Source organism: Siphateles boraxobius, unplaced genomic scaffold (assembly GCF_051911475.1).
Source record: "Siphateles boraxobius isolate OS27281-9 unplaced genomic scaffold, OSU_SipBor_1 89, whole genome shotgun sequence".
Classification (NCBI taxonomy): domain Eukaryota; kingdom Metazoa; phylum Chordata; class Actinopteri; order Cypriniformes; family Leuciscidae; genus Siphateles; species Siphateles boraxobius.
Window position 1 is genome coordinate 2,169,823 of NW_027509218.1, and position 21,588 is coordinate 2,191,410.

The 21,588-nt window shown below is 43.1% G+C and overlaps 3 protein-coding genes across 3 annotated transcripts; 2 read left to right on the plus strand and 1 right to left on the minus strand.

Moving 5' to 3' along the window:
• The first annotated feature begins 11,043 nt into the window (after positions 1–11,043).
• LOC143731955 (uncharacterized) lies at positions 11,044–12,382 on the plus strand. Its single transcript, XM_077222568.1, has 3 exons — positions 11,044–11,737; positions 11,908–11,979; positions 12,090–12,382. Exons 1-3 carry the CDS (start codon positions 11,044–11,046, stop codon positions 12,152–12,154), a joined length of 831 nt encoding a protein of 276 aa, XP_077078683.1. The 3' UTR covers positions 12,155–12,382.
• A 90-nt stretch (positions 12,383–12,472) lies between these two features.
• LOC143731956 (uncharacterized) lies at positions 12,473–17,463 on the plus strand. The gene is made up of 4 exons (XM_077222570.1): positions 12,473–12,560; positions 12,652–12,756; positions 13,542–14,637; positions 16,815–17,463. The coding sequence occupies exons 1-4, from the start codon at positions 12,473–12,475 to the stop codon at positions 17,461–17,463; spliced, it is 1,938 nt and encodes a 645-aa protein (XP_077078685.1).
• Positions 17,464–19,311: 1,848 nt separating this feature from the next.
• LOC143731957 (zinc finger protein 862-like) lies at positions 19,312–20,453 on the minus strand. Its single transcript, XM_077222571.1, has 3 exons — positions 20,357–20,453; positions 19,963–20,187; positions 19,312–19,853 (listed from the first exon to the last, which is right to left on the minus strand). Exons 2-3 carry the CDS (start codon positions 20,033–20,035, stop codon positions 19,312–19,314), a joined length of 615 nt encoding a protein of 204 aa, XP_077078686.1. The 5' UTR covers positions 20,036–20,187; positions 20,357–20,453.
• Positions 20,454–21,588: the final 1,135 nt, after the last annotated feature.

The following is a 21,588-nucleotide window of genomic DNA, read 5'->3' on the forward strand; positions in this document are numbered from 1 at the left end:
ATCCTCCTTCAAAGGCCCCTATGTCTGACTGCCCGACTTTTTCAAATTGCACTATAAATGGAAATATTGAAATTAATTGTAAATAAAAAAGCTAGCATGTAGGCAAATGACCCTCTCTTTGATCTGATTAATTTATTGCCCTCTATAAGCGCAAATCGCTGGAGCGCAGAACTAATTGTTTTTTTTTGTTTGATTGTTGTTTGATTAATTGTTTTATGTGTAATAAAAAAAAACAACTATGCCTACCTTTGTGTTTCATGAGTTAAAAAATGCATTTTTGAACCTGAAGGGTTCTACAAGCTGAGCGGACTATAAATATCTCCGGTTGCTAAATAAACCGTCAGGCAAGTTATTATTTGTAAAAACTAGATTTAGCCTAATTAAAATATAAACTAATGTTTTAAAAATGTTTTATTTGGCAAGTGACCATGGTATAAGACATGGAAAAATATTTTAAAAAAATGAGATGCTTCCAATGGTGAACCATTTTGATAGAATATGTATCAAATTCCTCCCTCCGAGGTGTCCATTGTCAGGTTTTAATGGACTTCGGCGGAGGCAACCGTCCTCCGCTGCGCGTCGGCCGGTTCACGCCTCGCCGTCGTCCATTAAAACCTGACAATGGACACCTCGTCGGGCATTAACCCTTACATATTCTATCAAATTGGTTCACCATTGGAAGCATCTCATTTTTTTAAAATATTTTTCCATGTCTAGTAATTGTGCAGTTAATTCTCATACTGTATTTTCAGTTTTGGAATATGTATCCTCTTTGTCACTAATAAAACTCAAAAAAAAAAATATTTAAAGAAAGGGATTATATTTACCTTTTAATAGTTTGTTTACATCTACCTTGTAAATATATATTTTTATTAAAAAGGTTACAATTACAACAGCAATTCAAGTGCAATCTTTCTTTGTAAAAACTAAAGTATACATTTTATCATACATATTTCAAAGTTAAGGATTCATTACTTTGGATATAGCCTAGGCTACATTGGAACAAACACATAATAACATATTATTTGATTACTTTATTTTTGACAAAACATACTATAGGCTATTTAATATATGAGCAAAAATTGGCAAACAAAAGCTTATTTGAGGTGGCAAATATTTTACAGTAAAAATGTACAATCTATCCAAAACTAGTCAACGAAATGTTGTCTTTCATGTCTGTAACATAGGTCTTTCGTTTATATAATAAATATAAATGTTAATTTGCAGTTTAATACGTTGCTTATACAAATACATTTTATTTCAACATATTTCAGTCGATTTTTACTCATCTCAGTATAGCAATATAGTTTGCTAAAAGCGGGTCATTCATTCACACACAGAAATGCGATTCACTTGAAAATGAAAAAAACTTACTACAGTATTCCTCAGTTCAGCTGAATCTGTTGCTCCTCGAAATACCAGAACTTCTGAGGTAAGTTCAAAAGAACAGTATTTATCTGAAATAGAATCTTTTGTAACACTACCATTCAAAACTTTGGGGTCAGTAAGTATTTTTATTTTATTTTTGAGGGTAAATAAATAAAATAAATCAATACTTTTATTCATCAAGGAGGAATTAAATTGATCAAAAGTGACAGTAAAGACATTTATAATGTTTCAAATGATTATACTGATTATACTAGATTATAAATAAATGCTGTTGTTTTTAACTTTCTGTTCATCAAAGAATCCTAAAAAAAATGGTACACAACTGTTTTCAACATTGATCATAATCATAAATGTTTCTTGAGCATCAAATCCTCATATTAGAATGATTCTGAAGGATCATGTGACTCAAGACTGGAGTAATGATGCTGAAAATTCAGCTTTGATCACAGGAATAAATAATATTTTAAAATATATTAACATCGAAAAAAGTTATTTTAAATTGTAATAATATTTCACTATATTACTGTTTTTTTTTGTTGCACTTTTAATTAAATAAATACAGCATTGGTGAGCATACGTGACTTCTTTTAAAAACATTAAAAATCCTACCGACCCCAAACTTTTGAACGGCAGTGTATATATATAATCCAAATATAAATTAAAGTCTGTAGAGACTACGAGAATGAACCAAACACAATTGAAGCTTTTAGGTGATTGTTCATACATAATCACACAAAAGAGGCTTCACATTCCAGATTCAAATCACCAAGCCCAGAGCCATAAATCACCCCTAGGCTCCAGAGAGTCTGTAACCAAAAATACTTTTTATTGTTTAACTAAAGGAAGAACGTTGTCAACGTTTTATAGTGTGGCAAGACAGATCTGTTCAGAAATGGTGAAACAAGAGGCCCTAACAAGAGGTCACCTGACCCCTGCGACTAACAGACTACGTCTTTCTTAAGGACCAAGGTCCCATGAGAGATGAACAAAAACAGACTTCAGCAGGAACTGTCCCTGACCTCAGACTGGAATGGCTTAAACCCCATAAACTTTACACACTAACACACTTTACATATCAAAATCCATAAAACTCATCCCAGAACAATTCTCGATGGACTTATAATCAAACATCATGCAACTACATGAATGTTGTTTCTACAATATATGTGTGTGTCTAATATGCTTAGATGCCATACAATTCATAATTGTTTAGGTGTAATAATTGTTTAGGTGTAATAATTCATGAATATTAGGTGTGTGAATGAAAGTGTGTCGTTCTTCCTGTCGGCAGGATCGTATGTTCTTCTTGGCTTGATTGAAATCTGGGTAAAATGTTTTGTATTCTTATAATAGTAATAATGGCTAAACTGTGGCCTCTTGTTCTCTCTGCTAGTGCTGGAGAGCAAGAAGATCACAGATAACGCATGATTTACGATAAGAAGAAATGAGGCATCTCATCTGCTTGTTTAAAAGTCTGCGCTGACCAACTGGCCCCGGTCTTCACGCAGATCTTCAATAGATCATTGGAGCAGTGTGAAGTTCCCTGCTGCTTCAAACGCTCCACTATCATTCCCCAAAAAACCCAAAATCACTGGACTTAATGACTACAGACCTGTCGCTCTCACGTCTGTGGTCAGGAAGTCGTTTGAAAGACTGGTGCTGGCCCACCTGAAGGACATCACCGGACCCCTGCTGGATCCCTTTCAGTTTGCTTACAGAGCAAACAGGTCTGTGGATGATGCAGTCAACATGGGACTACATTATATCCTGCAACATCTCAACAGATCAGGGACTTATGTAAGGATCCTCTTTGTGGACTTCAGTTCGGCCTTTCAATACCAACATGCCTGGTCTTCTCACAGCCAAACTGACCCAGCTCTCCATGCCATCCTCGATCTGTCAGTGGATCACCAGCTTCCTGATTGACCTTCAGTAGCGAGTGAGACTGGGGAAACACACATCCAAGACACTCACAATCAGCACTGGTGCCCCCAAGGGTGCGTTCTCTCCCCACTGCTCTTCTCCCTGTACACTAATGACTGCACTTCTAAAGACCCCACTATCAAGCTCCTGAAATTTGCAGACGACACCACTGTCATCGGTCTCATCCAAAACGGTGACGAGTCTGCTTACAGACTGAAGGTTGAACAGCTGGCTGTCTGGTGCAGTTATAACAACCTTGAGCTGAACACGCTCAAAACAGTGGAGATGATCGTGGACTTCAGGAGGAACAGCCCAGCACTCCCCCCACTCACCATCATGAACAGCACTGTGGAAGCAGTGGAGTCATTCAGGTTCCTGGGCACTATCATCTCTCAGGACCTGAAGTGGGACAATCACATTGACTCCACTGTGAAAAAGGCCCAGCAGAGACTGTACTTCCTTCGCCAGCTGAGGAAGTTCAACTTGCCACAGGAGCTACTGATTCAGTTCTACTCAGCCGTTATTGAGTCTGTTTTATGCACTTCCATCACTGTCTGGTTTGGTTCAGCTACCAAATCAGACATCAGGAGACTACAACGGACAGTCCGGACTGCGGAGAGGATTATTGGTGCCCCCCTGCTAAACCTCCAGGACCTGTACTCTTCCAGAGTGAGGAAGAGAGCAGGTAAAATCATCACAGACTCCACTCACCCTGGACACCACCTGTTTGAACTGTTACCGTCAAGACGGCGACTCAGATCACTGGCCACTAGAACATCTCGGCACAGGAACAGTTTCTTCCCACAGGCCATCTCCCTTCTGAACAGTTAACATATCTCCCAAGGCATATGCCTGTTAGTGCAATACTCCCATTGTTTAGCGCAATATCTTAAAAATTCAGGTGATATTTATATTTATATTTATTCATACTATACAAAATACTGTAAATATCTTCATTATCTGTAAATGTTTATTCTGACAAAACCCAACTGTGACCATATATTTTTATAGTATTTTCATATTTTTTATAATTTTATTTGTAGAATTTGTATTACTATTTGTATTACTATTACTTGTTGTATCTGTATTTGTATATGTGCACTGGAAGCCTCAGTGCCAAGGAAAATTCCTTGTGTGTGCAAGCACACTTGGCAATAAAGCTCTTTCTGATTCTGATTCTGATTCTTTCTGAAAATAGAGCCACCTCCTAAATTAAGCCAGTGTCTAATTGGCCAGAACTCATCCTGGAGGTTGGACAAACTTTGAGTTTAAAATCTTAGACCCGAACACAGAAGTCTCTCTGCTCTCTCTTCTCTTCTCTCTCTCCCTCGTGCTCTCTCTTGAAAAAAGTCTCGGCAGAACAAGTCGGGTGGAGCAGACGATGGTTATAGTAACCATGTAGACGCATAGAGACAAATGACCCAAATCAAGATCAGGGTTTAAAACAGCTTCATCCAAGCCATCTAACTCGCCTCACTTTCCATTCCTTTCCTTTGTTTTCTTTTCCGTTAAAAGTCTCGGTTCTAAGTTAAGTTTTGCCGCAAAGTTTCGTTTAAACGTTTCGACTGCAACGCGCTACCAACTTCAAAGACTTTCATCCATCTGCCAACACACCACGTGATTGGCTGCCCAAGATCTAGCAGGCACGAGGAGACCGCCAGCCAAGCAACGGACCCGGGAAACCCCTTTATACCGACAAAAGGGAATCCCCAAAGCAAACCGAAGACAAGCAAGTAGCCTTCAGACTCTTAACTGAACTGGTGCATTAATATAAAATTGAATAACATGCCTAAGAAACGATAGAAGGGTTAAATCGATGATTGATGGTTCATTCAGGTCATGTCTTTTGAGTGAATATAGAAACTTGGGATCTCACCATCTGACTCCTAAAACTCATTCTTCCTCACTCTCTTTCTTTCTGCAACTCGTATGAATGTGTGTGTGTGTGTGTGTGTGTGTGTGTGTGTGTGTGTTAGATATTAGTTTTATGTGTTAGTCTTATAATCAATAAAGTATTGTTTGTATTTGAAAAGAGAAGCATTACTTGTGTCATGTGCTTACGAATTTATTGTCTTGAACTGCGATCTTAGCTACCTATGCTTTTACCCTTGAATTATTTCTTAATTTAGCTGTTAGCTGGGAATTAGTCTTTCTTGGCCAGGAAGATATTATATTTCCTAGAATTAATAGTTGTTTGTGCTTTCCGTTCAGTGGATGAACTGATAAAATGATCATACTATTGATTCTGCTACAGTAAATTCTGAAAATAATTAAACTATTAATTATTGATAATAATCCGTTATGAATAATAATTAGTTATATTTATACGGGCGTATAAAGTCAAAAGCACATTTTTAGTACATAGTCGTTCCTGGAGACAAATCCTGTTCAAATAGGCTATATGGGCCACCCTACAGAATTTGTTCAAAGTTAGAGTTGTAAACATCTTGAAAAGAAAATTGTCTTTTCCCATAAATTTCTTATAAAGTATTCTTTTTAAAAGTACCCTTACATTAGTACCAGTACCAGTACCATTGTTGTGTCATCTGCAAACTTGATGATGTGGTTTGAGTTGTATCTGGCACAACAGTCATAAGTCATCAGAGTAAACAGCAGTGGACTCAACACACATCCTTGAGGGACCCCAGTGTTCATGATGGTGGTCTGCGAAGAGTTTTTGCCAACTCCTACTGTCTGTGGTCTGTTGGTTAGAAAGTCTAGTAACCAGTTGCAAAGTGGGGTGCTGATGCCTACAGCACTGAGTTTGTTCACCAAGTGTTGTGGGATAACTGTATTGAAGGCAGAGCTAAAGTCAATGAACTGCATCCGCACACAGCAGTTTTTGTTCTCCAGATGAGCCAGACTGAGATGAAGTGCTGTTACTATGGCATCATCAGTGGAGCGCTTGGGACGGTATGCAAACTGGAAAGGGTCAAATGTGGCAGGCAGGCTGGATGTTATGTGAGCCTTAACCAGCCTTTCAAAGCACTTCATCATTATAGACGTGAGTGCTATAGGCCGGTAGTCGTTCAGTGTTGTGACTGGTGATTTCTTTGGTAGCGGTAGCTTTGGCTTTGAAGCATTCTGGTATGATGGCTTTGCTCAGAGAGATGTTAAAGATATCTGTGAGAACATCTGTAAGTGAGTTAGCACAGTCTCTAAGCACATGCCCATGTATATTATCGGGACCAGCAGCCTTCCTGGGATTCACCTTTTGAAGAGTCCTCCGCACGTTGGTAGGGTCGAGTTGAAGAGTTGCATTGTCCAAACAGTGTAGAGATTTTGTCGGAGTGGTGTTATTGTTTTCCTCAAAACGACTGAAAAATGAATTGAGTAAGTTTAGGAAGTCTGTGCTGTCCTCGCACGGTAAGGGTGTAGGCCTGTAGTCCGTTACTGACTGGATGCCTTGCCTTGCTCTTCTAGGATCTTTTGTATCAGTAAAGTGTGACTGGATTTTTTGTCCATAGGCATGCTTTGCTGCTCGCAGGCCTCTGTTCAAGTTGGCCCTTGCAGTTCTTAGGGCCTCTTTGTCTCCAGACCTGAAAGCCGCATTCCGTGCTTTTAGGAGCTCACATACCTCCCAGGTAAACCATGGTTTGTTGTTTGCCCTTGAAGTAATGTGTTTTATGATGGTCACAACTTCCATACATTTGGATATATATCCTGTCACAGACTCAGTGTATTCAGTTATATTGACATGCTGGTTGGAAGTGGCAGCCTTCCTAAAAATAGTCCAGTCTGTGCAGTCAAAACAGTCTTGGAGCGCTGAGGTAGCCCCCTCTGGCCAAGTTCTAATCCAGTTCACAGACGGTTTGTTCCTCCCCAGCAGTGGCCTGTAAGATGGCATTAGCATAACAGAAAGATGGTCAGAGTTTCCCAGATGGGGGTGTGGAACAGCTCTGTATGCCTGTTTGATGTTAGAATAGACCTGTTCCAGAATATTTTCTCCCCTGGTTGGAAAGTCCACATATTTATGAAAGTGTGGGTGTACTGTCTTCAAATTGGCCTGATTGAAGTCACCCGCGATTATACAGGCAGAATCCGGGTTTGAGTCCTGCATTGAGCTCACAGATTGATACAATGTAGAAAGTGCGTCTTTTGTATTCGCACTGGGTGGTATGTACACGGCTGTAATGGTCACAGCTGAAAATTCTCTTGGCAAGTATACTGGACAGCATTTGACTGTTAGAAATTCTATGTCCTCGGAACAGTGTCTTGAAATGACTTTAACATTAGTGCACCAATTGTTTTTGATGAAAAATGCTTCTCCCCCACCTCGCAGCTTACCAGTGAGTGCGTAGCTTCTGTCTGCCCTGAATATTGTTAGACCATCCACCTGAATGGCGTTGTCTGGAACAATGTGGTTAAGCCATGTCTCGGTGAGGACGATGGCGCTGCAATCTTTCACCAGGCTATGTGTAATTAAATCTAATTTTAGGTAGTCCATTTTGTTTTCCAGCGAATGAACGTTGGAAAGTAGAATTGAAGGAAGTGCAGGTCTGCTGGGTTTGGCTTTTAGCCTTGCGCTAATGCCCGCTCGACTGCCTCGATTTCTGGGTCTAGCACACTGCTTGCGACTCATGCTAGGTCTCTCCCGCTGCTTGTGTCGCCTCCAACATTTGCCGCTTCCGGGAGGGGTGGGGGGTTTGGGGGTCCGCTGCTTTGAAGGCTTCCGAGTCCTGCTGGTGCAAAATGCCTAGCTCGTCGAGCGCTCCGTGTTCCAGAAAAAACACAACATCGGAAAGATCGTTCAAAAAGCTCGAATTTCGTAGTCCAAGTAGTAGGCTTCTGCTGTAGACTTTTCTCATACAACACTGGGACGACTCAGACGACACATTTTACATAAAACGCACATCATTACTGGGAGCTGGAGTAGCCGCTGCCGTATAGGGCGCTGCCATAGCCTATAGGGCGTAGCACCTATCTCTGTTCATCTGTCGCAGATCTAGAATGGGTCTGAGACCCCCGTCTTTTTCCGGTACTAGAAAATATCTGCTGTATAGATCCCCTTCGCTCTGAGATAAAGGTTCTATGGCCCCTTTGCTCAGTAGTTTCGCTATCTCTGCTCGAAGTAGATGAGTTACTTCGATTTTTTACCATAGTTTCGACTCGCGCCGTGTAACAGCGGGGACGTCGAGCGAACTGCAGCCAATAGCCTCTTTTTATAGTGTTCAGCACCCATTCTGATACCCCAGGAAGCTTTGCCCACGCATCTGCATGAATAGCTAGAGGTAGAATGAAATCTGGGCTCTGGCCGCGGCATATTGGTGGCCGGAGAGCTCCGGTGTGCTGAGAATAAACACTGTGTTTGCAGTGTACGAGGCGGGGGGCGCGCTGATCACAGCGGTCAGCCTGGCCGCGCTCGACTTCTCTATGACAGTTTGTGGAGAGAAGGCGAGCGGGACAAACCCCATGGGGTCTAGCATGTCTGTGAGGGAATGTGGGCGGGGACAGCGGGCACACTCACTGCACTGAGAACACAGTCGGCCTGAGCTGACTGAATGTGTGCTGGTTTCGTTTTTACAGAAACCGTGGGACATGCATCGTGTAGTGTTTGTGGGCACTGTGTCGTGGGCACATTCACTACATTTAATGCACAATCGACATGAGTCGATTTTATTCGTGCTAGCCCTGTACTGTGGCGGGCTGTGTCTGTGTGTGGGAATGGGCACTGAGACGTGGGCATTCTTACAACACTCATAACACCGTCGGCCGTGGCCAGAATACCAGAAAATACACTCTTTTTGGGATTTATCTGGGTCGCCGTAAATCTGGGCACATTCACTACATTTAATGCACAGTTGAAATGAGTCGATCTCATTTGTGCGAGCCCTGCACTGTGGCAGGCTGTGTTTGTGTGTAGAAATGAAAACTGGGCTGTGGGCATTTTTATTACACTCATAACACCATCGGCTGTGGCCGGAATACCAGAAAATACACTGCTTATATGATTTTTCTGGGTCACCGTGGAAACGGCATTTGTGTGCAGGTAAGCGTGCCATGGTACCGGCTTGTTTACTGCAAAATACACTGGAACAGTCGCATTTCCTGGAACTGAACGAGCGAAAAGTTTCGTTGGAAGTCTGGCCACGGCGAGACAAAATTTTACCTGCTGCGAGAGCTGGGATCGAACACGGGTCTCGGGCGGCCGTGGATTGTTCAGCTAAACGGCCCCAAACAGTTTCCCATTCATTTTCAATGGTAGTGCTAAAACACTACGGATGTAATATACCTTTGGCCGCTACGCCCTTTTGGCGCTGTTCCGAGTTTTTACAGAGCGTTTTTGCAAACTTTTATTCTGGACAAACTTCTGCGGAGACATCGACTCACTACCATCATTCTTCACACTGATTTTTCATCTATCAAAGGTAAGATATGTTTTTTGAGATTCATTTAAAACCAAAGGGTAAATTTAGTCATTGGTACATTAGCTAGCATCGGTTGCATGATAAGAGATGACGTGTTATGAAATGAAGCGCCGAATAATTAATTAACATGATCGTTTTAATTATTCATGTGTATAGTTTTCATGTCATGACGTTAAATAAGTAATCTTGTCAGTCCGTTTCTGATAAGGTTATGTTGATGAGTTAGCTCAGCATCGCTCGTTTTAGATGGTGGGGTGAATACGAGCTAAATAATGAATGAACATGATAGTTTTTTAGATTTATGTGAATGGTTTTCACATTGTGACGTTAAATAGCATACATTTAATGTGTTGATAACTCGCCTACAGATAGGCCTATTGTCTGATTAATTATACTATACATTGCACTAACCAAAATCTTGACTACCAAGTTATCAATACAATCTCAGACTGAACCATTATTTTTTTATGCTATTAAAAACATTAAAATCATTAAAAATGTTTTTAATTTATGAAAAAGTATTGTCTTCTTGACCTTTTGAACTACAGTATGTGACTGAAGTTTAGAGAACAAAGATTGAATCAAACCTTGATCAAACCTTGTGTGATCCATTTCTAAATATTTGTAATTTTTTCAAAACTCTACACAGTTCTCCAAACCAACTTTCATCTAGGCACATGCACAGCAATTAATTTCACATTCAAAATGCACTATATCCATCAAAACACTTTAGCCTATATCTCAAATCAGCTCATTCTTACAGAACACTAGTAAAGTTTTTGAACCAACAAACACAATTTGTCAATCATAAAACACAGACCAAAGAAAACACACTAACATCAGGAGCATTATACAATGTTTTCTTTTTTACAATTTCTTTACAAAACAAAAATAGTCTTTAATGTGTAATGTGTAATTCACTGCAGTTTATTTTATTGATGTTTACATTACAGTACAAAATTATCCTTAAGTTTTCCCTTTTGAATGGATAGTAATTAAATTGAAAGACTAACGGTTGTGTAGGTGTTCAGATTCATCTAATTGCTTTGGTAGTAGACAAAAACAAATTTTTTAGACTCAAAATATATTTTCATTACAATATTACTGTAGAAATGTAGCATACTTCTGTCTTATTCAGTTTTGTATTATGTTATTACGTCGAAGTGAGAAAAAAATTAATGTAATTTGAAATATGTAGTCATTGAATGCATTTCGTGCCAGCACAATGATAAATGGTCCACAGTTGAGCCCACATAGATTTCTGTTGTGCTCACTGTGTGAAGAGTTTTGCAAAAGTGACCTAAGAATTGAGAAATGTGTAAATTAAACCTAAAATTATCTTATTCTTTCAAGGTAGATCAAGATGCAGAAGAAAATTATGTTCTTCCCAGGGAGAATCTGTGTTGTGTTCCGCAAGGGACCACTCGGATTTCTCCTCCAGGAGCCGTCTAATGAAGCTAGGCAGATTAAGGACGACCCCACTCAGCGGGACAAGTCTGTGGCCATGAGGGAGGACCTTGTGCGGCAGAATGCTCTGGCTTTGGTCCGTCAGAGAGGAGGGGATGCCTCAGACAAGACGGAGGTGTTGGGAGACTATATCCTGCAGTTTGGGAAATATAAAGGGAAGTCTTTCAGGTGGCTTTTACAGAATGATGTTGGGTACACTATGTATCTCATCAAGAACCTCCGGAAGGAGGAGGCATCAGGCATCTGTATGTCTGAGGGGCATGGCAAGGACAGCCTACAGTCATTTGTTAATTATGCTCTTAGTTTTGGAGAGATTCAGTCTCTTCTCGCCTATGAGGCCAGTGGAGTGGGTGTTGCGGCAGCCTTATCGGAAGATGACCAGCTGGTTGGCTTTGGTTCCCGGGCCAAGAGCACCTGGAAGGAGATATGGGAGGGCAGAGCTGATGGCTATGCAGACTTCATCTTGGGGAAGAGCTGCGTCCCAGGGACACGCATGTGCAAGTTGCAGCAGTACCTGCGGAAGAGGCAGGAATCTGCCACTGCTTCGACATCTGCTGAGCATGCCTCAAGGGCCCCAGCTAAACCCCTTGGTAGGTTATCCTATTAACATTTTTGTTCAAATTTTTTTAGATTAAAATTACTATTCATGTATGACCAGATTTATTATTATTTCCTCTATACATCCATGTTTAAATATACATGTGAAAAATGTGTATAATTCATCCTAAATTTGGAAAACAAATGATTGTCTGTGCCACAGTGATGGATGACGATGAAGAGCTGGAGAGGGCGATGTTGGGCATCTCACCTTCTAAGCTACAAGTGCAGAGCTGTAAGTACACTGTTATTACACTGACCAAATGTCAGAATTAATGATGATCTATGGTCTATTTTGTATCTGCTGTCTTCCACATTTATTTCTCTGTGTTTGTGTGTAACCAGTTGCTGTGCCAGTAGCTGCAGCTGTCAAACCCAGAGTGTCATCAGGAGCAAAGAAAGGTGTTTAAATAAAAGGTTTCAGGGCTGGAGTACAATTCTTTTACATAATGAAATGACCTCCAAAACTGAACCTTCACTTAACTGGTTATATTGTTTGTGTTCTGGCCATGTTCTGGCCATGTTCCTTTAACAATATGGTTGAATGCTGCCGTTATACTAACTGTCCTAAGGACTATGAATTGATCCTACCATGATGAACTGATTCCAACCGCAAGGAGGGTAAATATGCACTTTTTGTTTTCCATTCATGATGTATTAAAAACAAATAAAGTAGCGTTGGGTACTAACACCAACACTTGCATATATTGTGAATTCTGAAATGACTGATGATATTGTCTGTTATAGTTTTATCTGAGGCACTGTCCAAACCAAATCCTGATACAACTGCTGAACTGCAAGCATCACCAGTTGATGGTACAAACACTGTAATCAGGTTCATGTAGTCAAATGTTGAGTTAATTTTGGTTACATAAAAATAATAATTGGTATATTTACGTACATGTAGCTCCAGCCTCTCCAGGCCTTAAGAGGAAAACACCTGTGCCCCTTCCAGCAGAGCTGGAGTTCCTAGTAAAGGAGACAACAGCAGAGATGCCTGAGTCAACTCTAGGTATGTTTCCATTTTAGTTTAGGACTGATACTCAATTAAACATCTGCTAAATGTGCAGATCTGCCCAGGATCTGCCTTCCTTCTCTTTATCTCTGTACTGATGAAACGTTGTCGGGATAATCCCGAGTCATGTGGCTACGTGGAAGCGCTAAAATTCTCAGAGCCACCAGGCACTGTTTTATGCAAATGAGCGGCCGGATCGCATTAAAGGTTTTCGTGTTAGCGGCCCCTAAGTTAATAACTAATAATCGTTGCGACGGAAGTGAATCAATCAAAACTAACCTTAGCTGTACAATAACTTTATTCTAGAGCTGCTGTAAAACCAAAACAATCTCTGTTACTTTAATTTCCTATTATCACTGTAAAGCTGCTTTGAAACAGTCCATGTTGTTTAAAGCGCTGTATAAATGAAGGTGACTTGACTTAACTAAATCCGTAGCAGACCTAACTCTGTATCATTTTCACAAACACAACCACAATTAGTTCATCACATCACGATGCTAATAGCCGGTACAAATGCAAAACATAAAGACTGCACTTCTTTTTAGGACCCCGCACAAGTGCTGCTGGCACCTCTGCACGCAAAGCGCTTGCCTTTGAGGACAGTGGTAATGATGGTAAGAATGAACAGCATGTAAACAACCCCTCCATGTTGTGAACTCCTGACAATAAGATGTTGTCTTAACTCTGCTTTAATCATTTTGTTTTTCCCATTATGCAATCTATAATAATAATCAGTGCAGCACATTATTTTTGTCCTATCCATTTTTCTTTTTAAATCCTAGTTCCCTCAGCTCAGCCACCCATTCCTGTTCCTGTTCTCCTGCCTGGGCATGACCACGACATGAGCAACTGGAGCTGTTCTCAACACCAGAAGCTGTGGATGAGGATAGAGCTTCAGGATCTCGGGCTGTGGCCTGGGTCTCGTTCAGTACGTAACCCAGGGAACACAATTTCACTGTGGCGTCTTCCTCCACAACCTGAGCTTGTCGGTACTGTGGCTGCGCTCCCATCTCCCAACTTCTTCCAGCTCCACCCTTTTTTCATCTGGAAGCCAGAGAGTCACATCATGGTCAGGTTGAGGAACAATTACCTCCTGCCATGTCTGCATGGATGTCCTCATCCACAGGTGGTCTCTGCAGGTGTGGGCAGGCCCCGAGTGATAGTTGGCACCAGTGGCCAGTATTACATCTTGTCCTCACGTCTCTGCTGCAAGGCCTGTCGGAGGAACTGGTTTGCTGACAATCCACGATGGCTTGAGAAGCTGCCCAAGCGGTTTACCAACCTTCTGCCCGCATTCCTGACCTACAAGAAAGCCATTTGCAAGTCTGTGATGGATGAGCTGAGGCGCAGTGGCAAGTCACCAACCGATATGGCAAACCAGGTGAATGAGCTCATGCACCTCAAGTATGAGCGAGCTCACCTGGCATACCTGCATGCCATAGAAAGCGTCAGGGATGCTGAGGCCGGCATACATGGACAGAGGACCATTGGGCAGTTTCTGAGGAAGGAGAACACACCACGTGCTTTCGGGCTTTATGGCGACCAAGATGGCTGGCATGGAGTCTCTGTGTCCAGCTTCTACCTGACCGACTGCCTACTAGATGAGTTCAGACGTCAAGAGCCAGCCATGACCAAACTACTGCAGGGCACTTTTGGGCAGGTCCTCAGGTCAGACCACACCAGGAAAGTTGCAAGAAAAGTAACGCTGGCATCTGGTGTCATGTCCAGTTATGCCATCATGAATGAGAACTGGCTGATTGTTTCCTGGGTGATGGTTCAGTCTGAAACTGAGAGGTCCTTGGAGCCGATGTACCAGGGAATGGCCAAGAGGTACAGCGATGCTGGAGTGGAAAAGGCAGGCTTCCACTGGATGGACAGGTGAGAACAGCCATCTTTTCGCTCACCACTGCCATTCAAACAGCCAATGTCATGTCTAATAACTAGTGCTGTCAGTCGATAAAAACAAACAAATTAGTCACACATTTTTTCTGTAATTAATTGCGATTAATAACTACATAGAGACAGTCGTTTATATTTTAAATAGTTGTTTATTGACATCTTTTTATGAAATGCACCAATACCGCTACTGATGTCTTGATGAAATTGATTATTTCTTGTCCAACCAGTTGTCACCTTTTCAAAACTCTAAACACACTTAGCACAGCATCGGTCTTTTGTAGCCATACCATTCACACACTTCATGTCGTTTTCACACAATATGCAGTCAGTGAACACATTTCCGCAATGCTTACATTTTCTTAACAGACAATACCTCCCAACAAAATTATGGATTGTTTTTGTAGTATTTACAAATGTTAACACATACTATCCCACAATAGCAAAAACAATATTCCAAACCTTAGATACAGTATAAAAACCTCTGCTTCTGCAATGATATCAGTTCAAAAACATTATATCTCAGCTGATAATAAACAAACAATTGAATAATTGACACACAGCTAATTTATGTTGGGTAAATTGGGCCAACCATAGCTGATTCCAGTCTGGCTTAGACTCAGTGGCAGGGGTTATTTTTTTCTATTACATTGGCACTTATACAGTAAAAGGAGGACTTTGAGGAGTGATGTTTTTGGAAACAGAAACAGAAAAAGACAAACACTGTAATGTCTGGATGAGGAAGAGTAAGAGCAAGGGGCCCAGGGAGAAGAGCAGGCCCATTGAGAGATGCAGTGAGAGGTGCAGTGAGAGGTGCAGTGAGAGATGCAGTGAGAGGTGCAGTGAGAGGTGCAGTGAGAGATGCAGTGAGAGGTGCAGTGGGAGATGCAGTGAGAGATGCAGCGAGAGATGCAGTGAAAGGTGCAGTGAGAGATGCAGTGAGAGGTGCAGTGAGAGATGCAGTGAGAGGTGCAGTGAGAGATGCAGTGAGAGATGCAGTGAGAGGTGCAGTGAGAGGTGCAGTGAGAGATGCAGTGAGAGGTGCAGTGAGAGATGCAGTGAGAGGTGCAGTGAGAGATGCAGTGAGAGGTGCAGTGAGAGGTGCAGTGAGAGATGCAGTGAGAGGTGCAGTGAGAGGTGCAGGTGCAGTGAGAGTTGCAGTGAGAGATGCAGGTGCAGTGAGAGATGCAGGTGCAGTGAGAGGTGCAGGTGCAGTGAGAAATGCAGTGAGAGGAGCAGGGCCAGGGAGAAGAGCAGGCCCAAGGACAGGGCAAGGTAGAGGTGTAAGAACGCGTGGTGGTGGCATTCCAAGGGTTGCAAGAACAGCAGTCAGTGATGAAATTCGTGATGAAATTCGTGCCACTATCATTGACCATGTAATCAACCACGGTCTTTCACTAAGAGAGGCTGGTAAACAGTAAATTGTAAAAAACTGATTTGCTTTTTACTGGAATGCTTTTGAATGTGAACATTACTGTACATGTGGACATACAGTTCCCAATCCCAAACAAGAAATTTAGTGTAAGATTGAAAAAAAACTGTAACTATATGCATTCAGCAATACAGTATAATTGAAAGCTATAACTTTAAACTATTATTATAAGGATTTAAATAATATAACAACTTCTAATTTAAGTGAACTTAAAACAATCTTCACATAAACCCATTATATTAAATGACACATTTACCTGTGCCTTCAATACACTTTCAATATATATTAATTTCTTTTCCATTGGCCCAGTCAGACCAGGTCAGATTTTTATTTGCCCTGTCAAAAAGCACAAAAAGTTATTGTTTTCATAGTTTATGATTCATCTAACCTTGTAAACAGTGCTTTATGATGTTTAGGTAGGTAAATCAGGTAGGATATATGCAGAAATTGAATAAAGTCAAAAAACTATCAAAAACTTCACAGCCTTCACTGCATAAATTATAAATTAAATATACATTAATCCTTCATAATAATTAATTAATCCTCTAAAGCTACAAACATTATTCAGTCAAGAGCAGTGAGTGATTTACTTTTTGTTTTTTTCTTTGATTAAAATGTATGACAAACAGTAAAAATTATTTATATTTTGACAGCACTACTAAAAACAAATTCAGTTTCTTTAAAAAAAAAATCTAAATTGATCTACATCTTTGTGCCTTGCATTTAGGGATTGCTGTGCTCCATTTAAGATCCCAGACTGCATCCCTGGTGAACATCTACACTGGGATGCCTGGAAGACTACCCCTTCCATTGTTGCTGGGGCGACCTCTGGACCGCTGGAGAACACCTGTGCCTCACGGTCACATTTCAATCACAACATTGTGGTGAAGCTGGACTTGTTCCACTGCCTGAGGCGTTTTTCACGGGAGTGCACCTCTGAGAATCACCCTCTGTTCAGCACTTTCTGCCAGCTCCTCTCCACAGCCTTCTCTGTGGTGGATCAGGAGGATCTAAAGAGGCTCCAGGATGCCTATAGGTTCTATGGTATCCATCCAGCCAATCCCACAAAACAGCACATACGGGAGCACTTCAGGACCAAAATACCACAACCCACAGAGTTGCTGGACAGAGTGGAGAAAGTCCTGAAGCATCTGCACCAGGCCATGGACCCCAACAATGTACCACTCTTCAAGCCATCCATGCTGAAGACTTGGCGCATACAGAGAGTGCACATTCTCCGCGGTTGCCTCAGTGACCCTGAACTCTCTGAGGGCATAATGTACCGGTATGGTGGAACTCCTCAGCTAAACCACGTACCCGGTGAAGGCGCCAAAGTCCCCATCTGGATCCCCGTCAGAGGTCCCCGTCATTCTTGAAAAATGATTTTCAATTAAATTTCAATTTTCCAGCTGTGGCGAAAAGGACGGCCGATGGACGTGAGAGAACGGCGCGAGGCCGGTGGTGCGATTGCTTATGAGCAACACCTGTGAAGCACACCTTTCACGCATCTCTCACGGAGGAGCGGAAGCATAAAGGAGGAGCGACGACGTTGATGATCGAGAGAGGAACAGGCCTGTATTTTAGTTGAGTTTTGTATTTGTGTTTTATTTTAGCCAGCAGTCGTCCGCGAGGGGCTGCTGGCCGTTATGTTTATTTTGGGTAAGCCAGTAGTCGTCCGTGAGGGGCTGCTGGCGGTATTTTAGTTTGTTTGGTTTTATTTTAATAAAGTTTATTTGAATGTTCGCCAGTTCCTGCCTCCTTCTTCCCTGAACATTGCTACACTGGTGCTGAAACCCGGGAAGAGGGAGGAATGTGTGGGGAATTCCCCTGTGGGGAATCCGCGGTGCCATCGAGCATGGTGCGCGAGTCGCCGCCGCTCTCCGTGGGCCGGAGCCTGCTGCCATCCGCCGAACGAGGGGTGGAGCAGGGAGCGGGGGACTCACGGCCATGGACGCTCGAGGCGGTGCGCTGGAGTGAGTTGCCGGTGGGACGGTCGAGCTCGCTGCCGACCGCCTGGGTATTGGAGGGGCGGCTGCCATCCGGGAGGGAGAGAAGGAGTCGCCGCCGCTCGCCGTGGGCCGGAGCCTGCTGCCGTCCACCAGCGAAGGGGAGGAGCAGGGAGCGGGGGACTCCTGCCGTCTGCCCAAGGCACCCGAGGAGCCTACGCCGTCCACCGGGCGGCGGAGGAGCGTCGGGCCATCCACCGAGGGCCACCCAGCGTCACCGCCAGGCACCGCGGAGGAGATCGCCCAGCTGGTGGGGGACCAGATGGCAGCGCGTTGTGGGAACCGGACAAAATTTTTTTTCTTCTCTCCCCTCTCTCGATCTGTCGCTCCTCATGCTTCCGTCTCCGTTTCCCTCGGCTTGTCGGTCCATACCCCCCAGGGATCGCCGCGGCCGGGGGGGAGTAGGCACAGGCTCGTGAGTATACAGGAGGAGCGACGACGTTGATGATCGAGAACAGGTCTGTATTTTAGTTTGGTTTGTTTTATTTTAATAAAGTTTATTTCAATGTTCGCCGGTTCCCGCCTCCTTCTTCCCTGAACATTGCTACACCAGCTAAAGTTAGTTTTGATTGATTCACTTCCGTCTAAAGGATCATTAGTTATTAAATTAGGGGCCGCTAAGACGACAACGTTCTCTCTAAACAGACTTCAACAGGCTCATTGCTGCAATATTGACATTTTCAGCCGCTCAAATTAAGAGGAGCTGAGAAATGTTTGAGAAATGGAGATTGGTCCGGTGAAGCTGGCGGGCGAACCGGCGAGCTTTCACGGGCTGGAGAAGGCTCGGGGACCCGCTGAGTACGGCGCTTTTCGCCGTGGCACTACAGCGGGCGGGAGTGCAGACTCTGAGAAAAAATGCCAGGCGAGTCCTCAGAGTCACCATGGCAATAGCTCACAATGATGGCAGCCGCCATCAGCGAGCACAAGAGCTGCATGATCCGTACCCAGGCGGGAAAAGCAGATGAAATGAAAGTCCCCGTCGCTGAGTGCGGCTCGGCACGAGCCACAGGAACGAAGCATCTTTAAAAAGACGCTGCTCTTTTAGATAAAGAGAGAGAGTGTGAGTCCCGACGGCGAACACACACTCTCAGCAGAGTAAAAGGATATTGACGCCGGAAAGCGTAGCAGGTACGGCGACTGAAGGCGGCGAGGTGAAGGCCAGCAACTTAAGGTTCAAGGCTCGTCCCACAGAAGGCTTGTTCTCGATGGCGTGGCTTCTCACTCTGGATCCAGCAATGCGTGAGCTTCGCTGAAGAGATGAAAATCCGATGATGAAATGTCCTCACAGCTTTTATCATCAGATTCATCCTTTCTCTGCTGGTCTCTGGGTTCCATGAAAGCTGGCCCTTGAGACCAGAGACTTCCCACATGCCACAACTTGATGGCTGGGACTGGATCAAAGTCTGTGATGGAAACAGAGGACAGCTGTACAGTCAGCAGGTCTGACAAGGTCTGATTCTTAAGACTGGCCCGAAAGTCACTTTTGACCAGCTTCATGGCACTATATCCCCACTCACAATCAGCTGTTGAAGCAGGGATGCAAAGGATGAGGTCAGCCACATGCAGTATGTCCGGGCAGTCCTGGCCAAGCTGTTGATTGACCTCACGCCATGAGATGTTTTTTAGAACACTGGGGTCCTGGTCCAACTTTGACTTAAGAACAGTCCACTGGTCCAGGACTTCTTCCACCTTTACCCCAGCTCTCAGCAGCACAGGTTCAAAGTGCGTGATGAGGTCCTGCACATCAGAATCCCCAAAATCTAAAATAATAGAGATATAAGGAATAGAAGATCTGTTAGACAAAATTATATAAAATCAGTAACTTAATGTTTTGATTAGTCTGGTGACTTTGCATACAAAAACGCTCACAGCTCGCCAACATTTCTGTCTGCCTCTGGCCAATATCAGCAGTTGGTAATGCGCATGGCACGCAGGATCCCATGGCTCACATCTCCAAACCTGTTGTCCATTGTCTTTGCCAGCAGGTCTATGAGGTGGTCTTTGGACTGATTCAGGGAGTGTTCGTCACATGGTTTTAGGCTGACACCCTAATACTGGTTTGTACCCAGCACTGTCTTCATCCAAGGCCCAGGTCTACAAATTATAAGAGACACACACACACACACACACACACACACACACACACACACACACACACTACTTTGAGTGACTTCTTATAATGATATATTGATATGATTAATTTTAATTTATAATATTAAATATGTACATTTAATAATAAATACAGTCTATTTGGTGGTTGTACCTGGATTTGTATTTGAGCATTAAAGCCATGGTGGAGGTCAGGCAGTCATGGACTTCGGCCAAAGTCACTGAGGAATGCTGCATGGTTAGGGACAGGCTGCTGAGCTGAGCCAGCAAGTCACGAAGGAAGCAGGAGAATTTGATGACCGCCCCATCCTTCAAAATATGGAGAAACCACCTCCAGGTGACTGTGCCTGACATGATAAATGTATAGAATGTAATTAGTATAAAATAACATTTTAAATTATCGAGTAGTTATTAAAATGAATGAATACACACTTCAACTACATTAAACTAACACACTTCTCTTGTACTGTTTCCAGGCCCTGATATATTTCTACATTTGGGAAATATTGCCATCATAAATGTCTTTTTCCTACCTGTACTAGCCTACTATACCTGCTCTAGGTGGTGCACAAATCCCTTGTAGCCTTTCAAAAAGTTTTCAAGGGCTCGCAGGAAATGTGAAACTCACCGGGTTCCTCCTATCCTTGTCGGTATCAGATGCCTCATGCCAATCTCCTCAAAGGTCCCCCTTAAGTTTGCCCTGTTCACACAACTCTTGTGATAGAACGTATACAGGCCGCTCAGCAGGTCATTAACTTTCCTTGTCAGCTTGTTATGGGACACGGCATCTGAGTAGGACAACTCCAGCCGATGGGACATGGGGTGTATGCCCAGAATCTCCACTCTGTCTCCACGCAGCTGGCTAACTACACCTTTCTTGACCCCTGTCATGACAGTAGCGCCGTCTGTCCCACATGCTACCAGTTTTGTAGCCACTGTCCTGTCTCATCTTCGCTCCCTGACACGGTCTCCATTATTGAGGATATGGCCTCAGCGATGTGGCTAGCATCTGGTTTGTCCACCGATTGGATACCAACAAAACGCACCTCCATCTTCCCTGATGTTGCCCACCTGACATCCACCAGCTCCTCTTCCATCACTGCACTGTCTGTCGAACTGTCACTCATTACTGATAGGAACTTTGTGGTGGCTAGAGCTTCTCTCAATTTTATTCTTTCAGCCTCAGCAATGTAAAACATGAACTCCTTAGCGCTGTTAGAGTTCCTATATGTACTTCCAACTTTCAGACCTTTTTTCTCATCGACCCTAAACACAAAATGAATAACATTATGAGTCATCATGACTAACCTAGCTTTCCAACAAATTAATTAACATGCACAATACTTACTCGCACATCCACACGTAGTCCGTGAAGGGCTATCCTTC

Excerpts from the sequence above, each read along its gene's own strand:
- LOC143731955 (XM_077222568.1), top strand. The coding sequence starts at position 11,044 with ATGCAGAAGAAAATTATGTTCTTCCCAGGGAGAATCTGTGTTGTGTTC. Across the intron at positions 11,738-11,907 it reads GGCCCCAGCTAAACCCCTTG|TGATGGATGACGATGAAGAG; the intron begins GTAGGTTATCCT and ends TCTGTGCCACAG. Across the intron at positions 11,980-12,089 it reads TAAGCTACAAGTGCAGAGCT|TTGCTGTGCCAGTAGCTGCA; the intron begins GTAAGTACACTG and ends GTGTGTAACCAG.
- LOC143731956 (XM_077222570.1), top strand. The coding sequence starts at position 12,473 with ATGATATTGTCTGTTATAGTTTTATCTGAGGCACTGTCCAAACCAAAT. Across the intron at positions 12,757-13,541 it reads GATGCCTGAGTCAACTCTAG|TTCCCTCAGCTCAGCCACCC; the intron begins GTATGTTTCCAT and ends TTTAAATCCTAG. Across the intron at positions 14,638-16,814 it reads GGCTTCCACTGGATGGACAG|GGATTGCTGTGCTCCATTTA; the intron begins GTGAGAACAGCC and ends CCTTGCATTTAG.
- LOC143731957 (XM_077222571.1), bottom strand. The coding sequence starts at position 20,035 with ATGGGATCCTGCGTGCCATGCGCATTACCAACTGCTGATATTGGCCAG. Across the intron at positions 19,854-19,962 it reads GACAGAAATGTTGGCGAGCT|ATTTTGGGGATTCTGATGTG; the intron begins GTGAGCGTTTTT and ends CTATTATTTTAG.